Raw genomic sequence first — 15,716 nt, 5'->3', positions numbered from 1 at the left:
CCATGTTGCATTTAGGAGACCCCTCCGAGTCCTGTGAGGCTCCTCACCCTGTCCCAATGGGAGGATCAGAGGATTCTACTCTTTGAGTGAGAGGAGTGTCTCTGGAACTGCTGGTCCAGCTCCTCATTAGAGGTTTAGGTGTGTGTGTTCATGTGTGTGCGTGAGTGTGTGTGTGTGTGACAAATCTAACCTTTGGTAATGAGCGTCTCCTCCAGCTTTGCCCTTTCAACCAAGTAGCTAGTCTTGCCTGCAAAGTGCTGATTGTCCAACAGCGCAGAGAGCGGCTGGGACAAATGAACTCGAGGTAGAAAGTTGACACTTCAACATGCAGGTTCTAATAAAGGACGAAGAAAACACATTACAAATGATGCATCTTCCTCATCACTGGAGTCGCCAGACTCGGTGAACTCACTTGACATGATTGCCCCCATGTGGACGCTAGTGTGCAATGACAGCCACTGGTCAGGTTTCCTCTGAAGGTTTTTATTCAGCTGACTTTTTAAATATTCACAAACACACAAATGTGACAACTAATTCCATCCATCCATCCACAGGCATCCGCTTATTCCGGGGTCGGGTGGCGGGGGCAGCAGAGCCAGACTTCCCTATCGCCCGCAACATTGTCCAGCTCATTCTGGGGGGTCCCGAGGCGTTCCCAGGCCAGCCGGGAGATGTAGTCCCTCCAGCGTGTCCCGGGTCTTCCCCGGGGTCTCCTCCCAGATGGACGTGCCTGGAAAACCTCTAACGGGAGGCGTTCGAATCCGATTAGAACCACCTCAGCTGATTCCTTTCGACGCGAAGGAGTAGCAGGTTAGGGTTAGTACATTGAGAGCTTTGCCTTCCGGCTCAGCTCCTCTTCACCAAGAGGGTCCGGTACAACGCTTCACTGCTGCGGCCGCACCGATCCGCCTGTGGACCTCTCTCCATCGTACCCTCACTCGTGAACAAGACCCCAAGATACTTGAACTCCTTCGCTTGGGGCACTCGGTCCCCACCTGGAGGGAGCAATCCACCGGTCACCCTGGCCTCAGATTATTCGAAGCAAATAAATACGCACAGGGCCATTCAGTTGGTTTTTGAAAGCGACCCTGGAGTTCAGGCGTTGTATAAATAATGTGTGAGCGCACACAGAAAGCATCATTAAGAAAACAAGTTAAACATTGAATGCTCGAGGTAAAACCGTGTCCTGTGCATTCATCTGTTAGCGTGTGTGTCTGCATGTGTGTGCTCTCATGTGTGTGTGTGTGTACGGTAAGTCTGCACACGTCTCTGTCCCTAAGATGACTCGGAGCGGTGGCCCCTCAGGTAAAACTCCCATGAACAAGGAGTGCTGTGGCCCTCGGAGCGCCGGCTGGAGACGGTCAGCTTGCCGAACCACGGCCCCGGGGAGCTCCCTGGAGGGGCCTCGAAGGTCATCGGGATGTTTTGGGTCTTTTTGGAGGGGATGCTCTCCACCTCTTTGACTATGAAACAAGGGTTGTCCACCTAGGGGGGGGGGGGCGGGGGGGTCAAATCAGATCACAGATATATTACAATGTTGAAGACATTGGAATGCAATAAATCAATTTCATTGTCAGCGACAGCAAATATCACATTTTTCAACAAAAACTTTAATTCCGCTCTCCAATCTGGTTATTTCCCCGGTTGTTATCACATCTTTTACCTGAAGAGAGAACGTGGCGGCCTGCAGCAAGACATTCTTGAAGGGGATGGAAACGGTGCGACCGGCACCGACGCGAAACGGGCCCTGGGCTTCGGGGGGGAGGCACAGCCCCTCCAGGGGGAAGACGTAGTCGCCCCCGACGGCCGAGGACAGGCTGAGCTGGCCTCTCGCTACCCCCAGCTGATGAGGTTCAAAACTAACTTCAATGCTGACCTCTGACCCCACCAGCTGGGCTCTGGCCTTGTCCAATGTGAAGTCCGGGCAGTCGGTCTGCAGCGGAGACATGACAACAAGGGGATCCCATGACAACCAATAAAATGACTGGGATAGCATTGATATGTGTCGTCTTTGTCTGGCTGTTAAAACACAAGCTCAGCTTCCTGGCTCTTGTGTTTGTCACTTAAGCATCAAAATACCTACAGAACCGGTATTTTGTTTGAAAAAATTGATAATTAATCAAATTTCAACTGAACACTGTTGGAAACAAACAAATTCAACACGGCGGGTGTCGTTTTCACCACAAGGGAGTGTGGGTAGCGTCAACAAGACACCCTTAAAGGGACCAGGGCTATTATCTCAGACTCGTCAGAGCTTCTCTAGAACCGCACAACACATTATACGACTATTTTCTTAACAGTCCTCGTGATCAAGTGTCCCTTTGGAAAGACACTACCCAGCGGCCGTGTCCATCAGTGAGAGCAAACCTCCAGCGGCAGAGACGGACGGGAGTCGACAGAACATTCACGTCATCGGGACCCGCCGGTTGTTTTCTCACCTTGCCAGAGAACTCGGCTTTGAAGCGTCCGTGGTTGGTGAACTTTACAACGAGGGATTGGCTGCGGCCCAGACTCGTGCGGAAGTGGACGGTTTTCTCCGGCGGCGGAGGCAGAGCTCTGAGAAGCAGGTCGTAGTGGAAGTCGCCCAGATCGTTGCTGTGCAGCGTCAGCCGGGCCACAGACTCGCCCGCGCGCAGCGGCTGGTACTCGAAGCTCAGGGAGCCCTGCGGCGAGGAAACACGCAGAGCATCAATGGCGTGTGCACACGGCTGATTTTATTGTCGGTAGGGAATCAAAATGTCCCCCCCGGGTATTCACCGTTGACTGTCCCGGCACGGTGTGCTGAGGCGGGGCGCTGATTTCAGGGCATTTACACTCCGTGGTCAGGCAGGTCGCCGTGGTCAGGGGGTTCTCCACCTGCACGGTGGCCGAGGCCGTCCGATGGACGGCGGTCGCCAGTGTTATGGTGGACAGGACTCCTGGGGGCGTGGCCTTGAAGGTAACGAGGTAGAACAAGTACTCGGCGGAGCCCTCGTTACGAAACGTCACCTGAAGAGAACGGGGTCGAAGGGCGGCGTGACGACGGGGCTGAGGAACATGCTCAGACATGTGTTTGTGAGAGCTGACCTTGGTGCTGTAAGTCCCCTCTCTGTATGCAAAGAAAGACATCGTGTAGTCTCGACTGGCCGAAGCGGGGACATCCATGTATTCCAGACCCTTCAGGGACACCGTAGCATCGGGATTGTCCGGTTTCAGGATCTCCATCAACACGCGGAACCTGAGCACGCAGACACACGCGTGACTCTTCTGAGCTAACAGGGCTGGTTTGAGTCCCCTCATTACTATCTCAAAATCTCACAATAAAACCCATTAACTTTGCTTTCAAGAGGTTTCGATGGTCATGTAGCGTGCGCATTACCGCTGATGCTTGGAGAGCCAGTTGTGCACGGGAAGCGACTCGGTGTGGTGAGTCTTTGCAGGCAGTTCATGCACGATGGTGTCCTTTGGCTTTGGAGGCTCAGCGGTTCCGTGAAGGGAGTACAGCATGCCGGTCGCATCGGGGAAGGAGAAGAAGACGGATCCCTGAGGACATAAGGAGATGTAGGTCACCTTCATGTCAAACTTAATTGCTTTCTTGTTTTTTTTTGTATACAGTACACACTGTATATGCACAAAAGAGGCATGTGTAGCACCCTGAACTAAGTTATGTGATATATCTTACCGATTTAATTCAACTGTGTCCATTTCTTATCATTTACTTTGAAAGTGTGTTTAAGGTTAATTCACGTATTGTTCCTATATTTGAGAGCGTTGATTACCTGTGCACACACTAACTGTGGAGGGAGTAAAGTGCTGGTTGTCCCTTTGGAAGAGAGCGCTGTTTCTTTAAGAGAGAGGCAATGTCTCTTTAAGAGAGGGTCGCTGTCTCTTTAAGAGAGAGGCGATGTCTCTTTAAGAGAGGGTCGCTGTCTCTTTAAGAGAGGGCCGCTGTCTCTTTTAGAGAGGGGAGCTGTCTCTTTAAGAGACAGGCGCTGTCTTTTTAAGAGAGGGGCACTGTCTCTTTAAGAGACAGGCGCTGTCTTTTTAAGAGAGGGGCCGCTGTATCTTTAAGAGAGGGTCGCTGTCTCTTTAAGAGAGGGGCCGCTGTCTCTTTAAGAGAGGGGCGCTGTCTCTTTAAGAGAGGGGCGCTGTCTCTTTAAGAGAGGGGCGCTGTCTCTTTAAGAGGGGTGTGTGAAGGTGCAGTAAGCAGACTGAAGACAAAAAAATGTATGCTTGTGAAATAAAAGTTGCAAAATAGAAGAACGACGGGTTTCTGAACAGTTAATTATAAGAGTTCAACGCATGCAGATGAATAGCCGATCGTGTTTATTAGCGCTCCTTCTACCAGGTGTTTCTTCCCGTCGGCGGTCACGGACAGCGGTCGGTAGGTGATCTCGCAGGTCTTGTTCTGGAAGGGTTCGAGGGTCACAGATGGCTCGGAGCTCCACTGTTCTCCCTCGATGACGGGTCTGATGCTGCAGCGCTGGTTTGTGGGGTTGAACACGGCCACGGTCTGAGTGTGGGAGCCGCGCACCGGGCAGACAAAGGTCACCACCTGGAGACAAGCAGACGGACGGAGGTCAGAATGGAGCCATGTCGAATATTATCCAATGAGAAGCTACACTGATGACAACGTTTCTCATAGTTTTCATATGTACTGTGTAACCCTGAAAATCCCAAATACTAAGTGTTTAAAGCTTTTAGAATCCAGCGACGTGGCATTGAGGACGAGCATTAAGAATAACTATCCTATTAGCCAATCCTTAAACTCAATGGTTCTCGAATGGGGGTACGTGTACCCTGGGGGTACGAGAAGGCACTTTAGGGATTCAGATTTAGATTCAGATTTGTAAAAAATAGATTCAAAACCGTCCTCCATTCAAAATTAACTTTAAAAATTGTTATATAAAATGTAAGTGTGAGTTCATAAACTGACTTTCATACATTCTATACCACATCAGATACTAATGACAGCGCTGTGTATCTTTTCTTCTACCAAAAATGCTTTACGCTGGTTATGAGCAACTTTAATATAAAGTTATTTACCTTAAAAGGTGATTGTACGAAAAATTGAAAAATGGGTATATTACTCCGACTTGTGCTCTGGCAGTCAAAACACAAGTCGGAGTAATATACCCATTTTTCAATGGTCAAATGTCCACTGTAGATGATCTTTCATGACACTATTCAACATTGTGTTTAAAAGTGCATTAGTCGTACCTCTTTGCTCGTGGAGGCTGCAATGCAGGAGCCCGTGACGGTGAGGGTCACGGCCGAGGAGGAGCCCTCCACGCAGCAACACAGGTTCTCATATCTTGTGTCGTTTATCAGATCCACCGGGGCAAAGGTCACGTGGAGAGGAACCTCCATGCCTGGACAGATGAAGCCTTGAGCTGGTGTGATGGACAACTCTGGAGGAAAGTCATCTGTTTTCCACTGGAACCTTAACAAATGAAAAGCAAACAACAGGATCTAAGTCACAAGTCCCAAACGCAAACTACTTCAACATCAAAGTCCTCATAGCGAGTTAAAGAAAGTCTTTATTCGACGACGCAACAATTTGTAGACTCTAATAAAAAGGTGGGCCTCTACTAAGTCGATGTGTCTGTGCTTCTTCCGCAATTAGTCTGCATGAGGTTTTTTATCGGCTCATATATTGTATAATATTAAACTTTACTTGGCACCAATGTCCCCAGTGTTCGTCATGACCATCGTCCTCCTGGCTCGGCAGCGCTGGACCACGGCTCCAAAGGCGAGGTGGACCTGGTCCAGCTGGACCTCCACAGCCTGGCAGTTAAAATCAGAACTCGTGGTTCACATGATTGATCCAAATACCACGATGTTACTGCGACACACCTCCGAATGTCTTGTTTACGCGTTCCTAGACAAATACAGTCGGCGCTCATTCATTTTAATGGACATCTGTCGAATTAGTCAAAAAGGATTACGCCGGTTCACTTAAAAGTACTTTCCCTGTTCCTCATTAAGCGTTTTGCAAACGCTGCATTTGTAAAGCGACAGCCTCACCCGGCAGCAGCCTTGGACGGTCAGCAGGGGGTGTAGCAGGCCCGCAAACTCCGCCTGCAGCTCGGCGGTGAAGGGAGGGATGTGCTGACGGGGCGAGAACTGGATCTCAACGCTACACGAGCCGACGCGGGCTTTCAGGTTCAGCTCGCCTGCAGGACTGACGGACAGGTCCTGCAGGAGGAGGAGAACGTGTACGTTATCCATAATCAGTGTGAGTGTGTGTGTGTGTGTGTGTGTGTTCCCTACCCTTGGAGCCAGTGGTGTGTTGGTGTTAAGCAGCAGAGTGAAGGAGAGGTCCAAAGGGCTGCGATTGACCAGAACCACTTGTTTTTTCACCTTCTGACCCAACATCAGAGATCCCAGCTTCACTTTCCGCTGCGTGGGGTCCTCCACCCCCAGCTAGGACAGAATGATCCATATTAAGGATAACTGAAGCGTCACCACTGAGGACGTCTTCTATCTCCGGCCCAGTCTTGCGTTGGAGTCTGTTCCCCTTGAAACATCCCGCTCCAATCGGGCGGGACGCCTCGTTGCTCGGAAGAGAATCACATTTCCCCCTCACCTCCACCTCCACGCCTTGCCCCAGCACGTCCACGTGTCTCGCGACGCAGCCGTCGAAGACGAAGGTGAGTCTTTCGTGGTAACGGCGTGCCTCGCGCGGGTAGAAGGTGACCGCCGCCTTCATCGCGGCACCGGGGCACAAAGTATCCGGTTGGAAGTCCATCTCAAGGTGAGCGGTGTTTCTGAACTGGCACTCGACACTGAGGAGAGGGGGGAGAGAAGATCAGAGTCTCAGGACCCTCCACAGCTTCTGAGGAGACTGAAAGCATTGCTTCAATGCACGGCTACCTGATGTCCCTTTTGCCTCTGTTGCGGATCACCAGCGTCTGGGCGGCGGCCGGCGCCGCGCCCGCGCTGTGCACCAGGCACTTGCCAAAGTTGTGCTTGGTGAAGGAGAATTCAAGGCTAGGAGCTACGGCTCCGCCTTCCACGGCAAATGTGAACGTCGGGCCGTTCTCCATCTGACAAGACGAGACGAGAGAGAGAGAGAGAGGAGGGGGGGGGGGGGTTAAACCCAGGAAAAACAGAATCAAGAATCTACGTTAGATTTGAACATCCCTTTAAACGATGTGAAGGTGCGACATAAAGGGAACTTACTTCATATGTCATTGGTAAATGCGGATATCTAATCTACCTTTTATCGTTAATTAAGAAGTCAAGTTGTTGACTTGCTTTTAAAGCCTATGAACAACACGGGTAACACATTAGAGTCCCAATTTGGCAGTACAGTCTATTTCTCTCTGAGAATGACGGAGAGACAAACACAAAACAAGTAGATCTGTCGAGCATCGCTCACAAAACAAAAAGCTGAAGTTCAAAGTTTAAAGAGGACGACGTTCTGCATAGAAAAGGATCATCAATAGTTTTAAATGAGCTTCATCTAAATGTCGATGAAACGGGAGCTTATGAGACGTGATGGACTCCCGGCTGAGAGGTCAAAGGTCAGCGGGGCAAGAGGGGGAGGTCACTGGAGTTCATGATGAGGCTGGAGTCCAGGTTTCTATCTGCGTTTTCACCACACGTGTGAATAATAACGTGGATAAAGTCTTAAAGTCTAAAGTGCCGATGAAGGTCTTCCGAAGGCCTGCTCCTCACCGTGATGCTCAGTCGGATGTCCCGCAGGTTGCAAACGCCCCGAGGACAAAAGCAGAGGGAAGCCCGCAGCCGCTTCCCGGCCTCGACAGTGTCGCGCTGCGGCTTTACTTCCAGGTGTTGCAGCAGCTCACTGGGACCCGTGAGGTCAAAGTTCACCTCCAATCTGAATCTCGCCAGATTGGACACCAGGAGGTGAACGGCGGATTGCTCCGAGACCCCCAACTACAAACGGAGCACAGGCGGGAGGACGACATGTCACGTTGGAGAGGCGATGGGATCGTGCGCCCGAGTGTTTGTGCCGGTGGAAGTGAGCTGACCTTCCCCACGTCCAACGTGTCTTTGTGGTCGGGGACGATCTCTCTGAGGCCTCCGTCGGGCTGCTCCACGTGAACCGAGGTCCTCATGCTGAAACAATCGGCTTTGACTGTGAGCGCGAGTGGCTCCGATTTCCTCTTCACCCTCAGAACCAATCGGAAGCTCACGCAGCCCTCCTGGCAAGGCGTGAGGGACACGGACAGAGGCAGCCTGCAACCAGGAGTTCAGACATTCACTGCTCCCTCTGCTACATGTAACACACTAGTAGTAAAGCAGCTTTGATATGTGACACGTTTATCACCTCGTGCCAGATGCTGCAGGGACGAGGCCTTTTTGTATTTAGCATCGCGCCGGTTCCCATGACGATACACTAATGGGATTTTTTTTACATTTTGGATTATTGGCAAAAATAAACTTTGCGTCGAACAAATGTTTATGATACAAACACGTTTTGTTCAGCAAGATCATGACCACCAATGTTCTGATGTTTGTGTAGCGTTGGTGGGAGTGTTGAGCCGTAAATCAGCTGCACCGCGCTGACGTCACGAGGGTGCAGCTGACGACGGACGTTTTGTCATTTCACGGCTTTCTTTTGAAAAATTCACAAGAGGAATATTTGCAGACATATTTTATGAAAACCTCTCAACCACAGACCTAATTTCAGACATCTAAACAAAAGCCCATTAAAAAACCTTGACTGTGAGACAAGGGATTTGATTTGGGGGTTTTAGGACTCATTCCTAAAACACGCACATGTCAGTGATTATATTTTCTAAATAATGGACACATATATATATATATATATATACTGTATAGCATTTTAAGAGGGTTAGGGTCATTTAGTGTATGTTACAGTGACATTCACCTGTCTCTTGGGGCCACTGTGCCGGTCATGGGCTGCACAACGAGGCTGGACCGCTGGTCTCCACAGAGAAGAGACGACGGCGCCACAGAGAAGTGGACGAGCTCCTCCTCCCCGTTCACCAGACCCACCGCCCGGTCCGCTTTACGACCTGTGCAGGCGAAACACACACATCACGTTGCAACGCTCTACTGACTCCTATGTGGTCACTCTGAGACGATTGATTATTGGTGCTCATATCTCTGTTAGTTTTCTTAAACGTCAGCCAAGTGGTTTTAGTTGCATTAGCAGAACAATTTATTGTGTGTGCTGTAGCTTGTGCAACATATATATATATATATATATATATATATATGCACATATTGTCTTGTGTTTACTATGTGGTGTGACTCGAAAGAGATCATGTCCTGGTATAAATGCATGTATGTGAGCATGTGTGTGTGTGTGTGTGTGTGTGTGTCTATGTATGTTACACACCAACAAGCAGTTCTCCAAAGTCAAGGTGAGGTGTGTCGAGGTAGGCGAGGGGTTCTCTAGCGGAGCCCACGCACAGGAAGGGGAACGACAGCGCCAGGGTCTCGATCCTAAAGCTCCAGAATGACTCCACCGCCTCCAGCTGCTCAGCTACATATTCAAAACACACCTGCACACATAAACACACACACACACACACACACACACACACAGGGTGAATTAGATGATCTACTGCCGTTGAACAAACTGGAGGACACACGTTGAGCGGGGTGGTGGTATTTGACACCGCTCTTGTGGCTGCGTGTGTGTTTCCTTACCTCCGCGTTACTCTCAGGCAAGATGGTGCCGCGTGGGGTGAGGCAGCAGAACGGGCCAGCGCCTGTGTCCTCACACCTCCACTTGAACGAGTACGGCTTACTGGTGGGGTTCACCACACTGAAACGTCTGTGGTGTAAAGCAGGAATATATAAATATATATATATATATATATAAAGTGTCAGGGGGGGAAAGCTCTCCTCTCTCTTTGTACCTTGTGCACGGCACAGAGAGGCCGACAGAGTTGAACTCCACGACCCTGGTGTCAGGGTCCACAGGTTCCCTGAAATCCGGGTGGCGGCGGTTCTCACGGACGTAGTCCGAGTCCTCCAGCTCAAAGTGGCATTGGGGCAACGTGCTGCGGCCACACACCGAGACACAGGGAGCCTGGGCGCCATCCTGCAAGTTGGGGATGCTGCAACAACAACAACAAACGTCTGTCGCCGTGTCACGTCGATCACATTCACGTCCTCACAGTCATTCTCAGAGCGATGTCATTTGTTCTGTCTTCAGAGTGCAGGCCTGGAGGTGGGGCCGACTTTTAAGCCGAGGCGCAGTGCGGCGGCGAGTCGGGCTTGGCTCCAATCGTGGGAAAATAAATCAGATCCCCTCCTCCTCTTTTAACTGAGCCACTTTTCGGTTTGGCTGAGGCTGAGGGACTCTGGTATTGAATATTCACTAATCGTCTGATTTACCGTACCTGCTGACTAGCCTGCCCTGAGACTGGGCCACTTCCCAAGGGGAAAAGCGGACGCTTAACTCCTGAGTGGCGCCGGGCGCCACGGACCCGACGCTGGGCTCCACGCTGACGGGCGGAAGCTCAGGATTCCCCGTCAGAAGAGACGTCCGTCTTCCATCTGCCATGGCGAACACGTGTTCACATTTACACACAGTTTCATAAGTTAATGCTCATAATAAAGGACACGTTGTGTCGCGTAGGATTTTAACACGACTGAGCAGTAATACCTCTCTGGTCTTGGTTCACACCGCCGTCCCTCGGATCCATCTGGACATGCCAGGAGTATTTCAGATCGACGGCGCCATGATTCACGATCTGCAGTCTGCACACACACACACACACATACACAAACACAATGTTTATTTGAAATATCTGACCCTTCAGGATGTTGAGCACAATATATATTTGCGCAGTTAGTAAACTAAAAATCCTTTTAGGGGCCTCACTGGCCGTCTCATAGTAAATGTTGGTTTTCGGTATGTGGCGACTGACCGGTGGAGGCTGGTTTGGTACAGCGGCGTGTCTTTGAAGAGGATGGCGTCGGTGTCGCAGCTGAACTTCACGTAGTCACAAACTGCGCTGATTCGCAATTCCAGCACCCAATGGGAGCCCTCGACCACCGAGCAGCAGGGCTCCGGGTCCTGCGTGCAAAGTTCAACAGTTATGGTGAAACTCAAACTCTTTCCTCCCTCCATCTCATCCGCAGTGGCCAAGTTCACCTTGTTCTTCACAGGCTGCGGTGGTGCTGCTCCCGAGGCCTGCGCGGAAGGATTCAGCCACCGCACCGTCCTCTGCCGGTCGTCCCAGTCGGCCACCTGCTCTAGCGGCTGCTGGAACTCCACCCGACTAACGTCGCATCTCATTGGCTGGCTGCTCAGCGTCACTGGCTGGTTGGAGTGGAAGGTGACAGTCACCTCCTTGGAACAACCAGCATGAAGGTGCCCCACCTGTAGGAACAAATGAAGTCCTTTTTGATAACATGCAGCCAAGTAGAAGCAAAGCTAAGCAAGTTTTAGATCGAGTCCCCTTCATTAAAATATGTTTTATTTAAACCCCACACCTGTATCCCTTCCTTCAATGCTTTACCTGAGGTGAGAAGAAGACGTGGGATCCGGCAGGTGGCCACTCAAACCGCACTACCTGGCCGCTGCTGTGGTTGGTCATGGTGAAACTCTCTTGATAGGGACAGTCTACATGGCAGTACCCAAAATTCAGCAAATTCGGCATTACATCACCTGTCAGAAAGAAAACAGACTTTGTAGAACATTCCTGGATAAGAAGCACGTTCAGCATTTCTCTGCTCCCCGCTGTCTTCTCTTACCTCCCTCTTCATCCTCCTGATCTATTTCCTGTCCGATGTTGTCCAGGGAGACTACTTCCTGGTAAGCTTCTCCGGTCACTTGTATTCGGGTCTTGCCGTACTGGTTGTCCTCCACCTGCAGCGTCATCTCGGCCGTGATGCTGGTGGGCTCCTCAGAGCAGAAGCTGACCTCAAACTCCACCTGCTCGTTAACGTCCAGCCTCAGCGCGGCGTGGTGCGCCGACTGATGCTCTGTGGAAGACGGAGCAGTGTCATGGACAACACATATGGGAAGGACTATCGAGCGTGGGAGAGAAGCCCATGTTGAGCTCAGAAAATCATTAACTTTCAATGCAAAGCAACAGTAGCACAGAAAACACATTTCTGGAGGACCAAATAATTATTTGTTGATAAATTAGCATCCAACTTGCAGCCTGTCAAGCTTTCATAGTTGTGTATGGAAACTGCAATTCCAAGAGTAGAAATCCATAAAATTCAGAGGAGTGTGTTCCTTCCTGAAGCCCAAAATGCTGGAGGAGAGATGCTGAATATGGATTTGACAGCTGACCGAGTGGTCAAGACGTGGGTCATCCCGGATCACTTCCATTGTGCAAATGGCTACTACTAGTTTTTGGGGTTCTGGTTGTACCCGAGTCATCGGGGCCCTCCGTCTGCGTGGAGTGGACGGAGCGGCAAGTGTGTCCAGGAGCAGCTTTGAGGGTGAACACTCCGTGTTTATCCAGCATGTCAATCTGGACCTACACAACACACAGAGACACAACGCACCTGTTTGTGTAGTGCATCCACCGTATTGTGTTTTAGCGTAAATACAGATGATTTTGATATATTTTTAATGGTTGATGTAGTATGTCATTTTGGTAAAGGAAATGTGCTGCATCTATAATCAGGGGTCATACACATGTTGACTGATGGATTTTTAGGACTTTTTCAGGACTTTAAAGCAAATTTCCATGACCACATTTTTTTAAAATCTGGGTGCACACATGAGAAAGTGAGAAAATGTTGTATTTAAACTAACAATAAGAATTCCAAATCATACACTATATAACCTTAAATTACACAAATGCATGAGAGATAATAGTTTGATTAAAATAATAAACATTTATGTCTTTTTCACTTAAGGTGCGTTCAATTTTGCGAGTATGATGCGTATGATGCCGGCTAATATTTTGAGCGTCATTCTTTTAAAAGCATATTCATTATTTAAAACTCAGCACATGTGAATTAAACACATTTCCATGACTTTTCCAAAACTTTGGGGATTTTTCTTCTTCTCCAGGACTTTTACAGGCCTGGAAATAACCATTTGACAAATCCCATGACTTTCCCAGGTTTTCCATGACCGTACGAACCCTGTATAATAAATAAAAAGATAAAGTCTCCTCATACCCGAGCTGGAATATTCCCATCATTTAGCAGCACCAGACGGCGGGTTTGTCGGCGCCCCACCAACACCCGCGTGAACCGCAGCATCGGGCTGCCTCTGTCGCTCCTCAGAGCCGGGCGCACCACGCGTACACTGGGCAGATTGCCCTCTCCCACGAGGTCAAACTCCAGCACCGTGCTCTTGAATGTGGGTGTCATTCTAGATCCGACCGAGAGAAGAAGTAGGCGGCCAGTGGTCAGCAAGGAACAGCGAGAGGCGGTGCTACACTCACGGGCGTGGTAGAAGTAAATGGACCAATCGACAGCACGGAGAGGAGGAAGTCATACCTGCTGGCGAAATGATCCATTATGGCCTCAAACACAGCGCTGTAGAGCTGCATCGTCTGGGGCGTGAAGGTGACCTCAGCGAACACGTGCGACTGGCTTGGGATGCTCAGCGTCGTAGCGGACAAATCAAAAACCTCCGCACTGCGGGACGTCTGGAACGGAAGTGTTGAGGTGCTTAGCACCGTGCAGCACAATCAGCACGTGCCCCATGGGCGCAGTTATGGGTCCTTTTATATAACTCACCTTAGCGCCAACAGACTTGATGGCCAAGCTGAGCACACAGGGCACATTGCTCTTGTTTGTGAGTTTGAATCGGGCCTGGGCCGCTCGCCCCACCAGGACTCTGTTGAAAATAAACTGGTTCTTGTCTCGAACGTAAATGCGTCCGGCGTTGCAAAACTGCTCAGAGAAGAGCTGACTGCTGTCGAGGCACACGTGGTGTTCCTCAAAGATGGATGCCATGTCCAACGCGATACCTGGGGCACGGAAAGAGAAGAAAACTAGAACGGGCACTCGGTAGAGCGCATACCTTCGCATATCACAAGATTGGGCATTGAATTATGAACATTTTGGCATTAGTTGCATGCCAATTGGATATGAATTGACCGTGCTATGGTAAAAAGAATATTTTGACCTTTTCATGACCTTGACCTAGACCTTTGATCCGATCAATCCAAAAATCTAAGCAAATGGTCCCCGGATAATAACCAATCATCCCACCAAATTTCGTATGATTCGGCTTAATACTTTTTGAGTTATGCGAGTAACACGCATACAAAAATAAACTAGAACGGGCACTCGGTAGAGCACATATCTTCGCATATCACAAGATTGGGCATTGAATTATGAACATTTTGGCATTAGTTGCATGCCAATTGGATAAAAATTGACCGTGCTATGGTAAAAATAAGATGTTGACCTTTCCATGACCTTGACCTTGACCTTTGACCCGATTGATCCCAAAATCTAATCAAATGGTCCCCGGATAATAACCAATCATCCCACCAAATTTCATGCGATTCGGTTTTAAACTTTTTTTGTTATGCGAGGAACACGCATACAAATAAATAAATACACGGCGATCAAAACATAACCTTCCGCAATTTCAATGCGAAGGTAATAACAAGATTATCACTGAATTCTGGACAACTGTGAGGTCACGATGACCACCAGACATTCTAATGGGTTCAACTTTGCCAAATTCGAAGCCAAATTTAAGCTCTGGAGGCGTCACGACAACGTGACGGATGTGACATCACACGTCTCTCACCTGGCTTGCAGACTTCGGCCAGCAGTGCGTACGCGATGCCTTCGGGCTGGTCTGAAGGATCACGGTCACTGACGTCCACGAGCAAACCCTGCTGCCACTTGCCCAGCTGTTCAGCCGTGCAGTCCACAGTCACCACCTGCTGGGAGCCGGGGGGCAGGCTCCCGATGCAGGGGGACAGAGAGAACACCCCCATGGTGAGGCGGCTCTGGAGAGAAACCTGGGAACACCACAGAGGTCATTCTAAGAGTCTTTTGATGCATTGTTTTCATTGGCTTCTGAATGAAAACAGAGGTATTACATAAAAGACAACAAAACTCTCCTGATATTTTCACATGGATCTCAAGAGCAGGTTTTTAAAAATATTTTTAAATTTGCTTGATGAGCATCACCCCTTTTTTCCCCATTTCCATTTAATATTCTGTTGTATTATAATAAGTATAATAAACCTTGCTGAAATGAACCTCCACAGCCCTGCAAGCATGAGAGCACTCTTCTTTATTCATCATTTAAAAACGGAGCCAAGAACTTTTCACAGCAGACACGTACAACGTGTTGTATGAGGAAACGCGCGGCCGGATCCAATAAAGTAACCACGGCGTCGTTCCATCAAGCCACCAATAAGTCACACATGTATTTGACACGTTCCAATGCCGCTGTGTTGTGCTCGTTCAATGATTATCTCTGTGAGAGAATGTGCTCTCTGACACTCCCACAAGGACAAACCCTGAGAGAACGGTCCAGAGTGAGAAGGCGGCGTCGCTGTGGTCGTCTCTCACCTGAGTCGTCTTCGTGTCCTTCTGGATGGACTCACGTCTCACTTTGCTCGCGGCACCTGTCGGTCTCTCCGCGTGGCTTTCGAGGGGCATCTTCCTCCCGGGGCCCCTGAGACCGGCACACGGGGACACAAACCGCTATTTATTATGGACATCTTTAAGCAAACGGATACCGGAGAAGGTCTGTGGCAGTTTTAAGAACTTCAGCTCGTCATCATTTTAAGCAAAAGCGTGTTCAATTAAAAATATTGAATGAAATAAACAATTCAAAG

General features: G+C 49.6%; 1 protein-coding gene across 1 annotated transcript in view; it reads right to left on the bottom strand.

The window, feature by feature from the left end:
* Nucleotides 1–462: 462 nt before the first annotated feature.
* The window catches only part of hydin (HYDIN axonemal central pair apparatus protein), a 69,512-nt gene continuing 54,258 nt past the window's right edge, over nucleotides 463–15,716 (bottom strand). Inside the window, exons 60-90 of the mRNA XM_056417357.1 lie at nucleotides 15,448–15,553; nucleotides 14,672–14,888; nucleotides 13,645–13,877; nucleotides 13,402–13,553; nucleotides 13,078–13,273; nucleotides 12,317–12,425; nucleotides 11,689–11,919; nucleotides 11,454–11,602; nucleotides 11,087–11,314; nucleotides 10,860–11,008; nucleotides 10,595–10,689; nucleotides 10,329–10,485; nucleotides 9,843–10,043; nucleotides 9,631–9,757; nucleotides 9,317–9,482; nucleotides 8,843–8,990; nucleotides 7,980–8,187; nucleotides 7,663–7,884; nucleotides 6,856–7,028; nucleotides 6,569–6,767; nucleotides 6,253–6,405; nucleotides 6,007–6,177; nucleotides 5,657–5,766; nucleotides 5,200–5,422; nucleotides 4,325–4,534; nucleotides 3,359–3,522; nucleotides 3,067–3,217; nucleotides 2,758–2,988; nucleotides 2,439–2,663; nucleotides 1,664–1,933; nucleotides 463–1,485 (exon numbers count right to left, since the gene is read on the bottom strand). Of these exons, the coding sequence (XP_056273332.1) occupies nucleotides 1,276–1,485; nucleotides 1,664–1,933; nucleotides 2,439–2,663; nucleotides 2,758–2,988; nucleotides 3,067–3,217; nucleotides 3,359–3,522; nucleotides 4,325–4,534; nucleotides 5,200–5,422; nucleotides 5,657–5,766; nucleotides 6,007–6,177; nucleotides 6,253–6,405; nucleotides 6,569–6,767; nucleotides 6,856–7,028; nucleotides 7,663–7,884; nucleotides 7,980–8,187; nucleotides 8,843–8,990; nucleotides 9,317–9,482; nucleotides 9,631–9,757; nucleotides 9,843–10,043; nucleotides 10,329–10,485; nucleotides 10,595–10,689; nucleotides 10,860–11,008; nucleotides 11,087–11,314; nucleotides 11,454–11,602; nucleotides 11,689–11,919; nucleotides 12,317–12,425; nucleotides 13,078–13,273; nucleotides 13,402–13,553; nucleotides 13,645–13,877; nucleotides 14,672–14,888; nucleotides 15,448–15,553 (5,584 nt within the window). The 3' untranslated portion in view covers nucleotides 463–1,275. The remainder of the gene's footprint in view (nucleotides 1,486–1,663; nucleotides 1,934–2,438; nucleotides 2,664–2,757; nucleotides 2,989–3,066; nucleotides 3,218–3,358; nucleotides 3,523–4,324; nucleotides 4,535–5,199; nucleotides 5,423–5,656; nucleotides 5,767–6,006; nucleotides 6,178–6,252; nucleotides 6,406–6,568; nucleotides 6,768–6,855; nucleotides 7,029–7,662; nucleotides 7,885–7,979; nucleotides 8,188–8,842; nucleotides 8,991–9,316; nucleotides 9,483–9,630; nucleotides 9,758–9,842; nucleotides 10,044–10,328; nucleotides 10,486–10,594; nucleotides 10,690–10,859; nucleotides 11,009–11,086; nucleotides 11,315–11,453; nucleotides 11,603–11,688; nucleotides 11,920–12,316; nucleotides 12,426–13,077; nucleotides 13,274–13,401; nucleotides 13,554–13,644; nucleotides 13,878–14,671; nucleotides 14,889–15,447; nucleotides 15,554–15,716) is intronic.

The sequence above is a fragment of the Pseudoliparis swirei genome, chromosome 6 (assembly GCF_029220125.1).
Source record: "Pseudoliparis swirei isolate HS2019 ecotype Mariana Trench chromosome 6, NWPU_hadal_v1, whole genome shotgun sequence".
Classification (NCBI taxonomy): domain Eukaryota; kingdom Metazoa; phylum Chordata; class Actinopteri; order Perciformes; family Liparidae; genus Pseudoliparis; species Pseudoliparis swirei.
The sequence above is the reverse complement of the archived record's forward strand: the minus strand, read 5'-3'. Positions and strand labels throughout refer to the sequence as shown.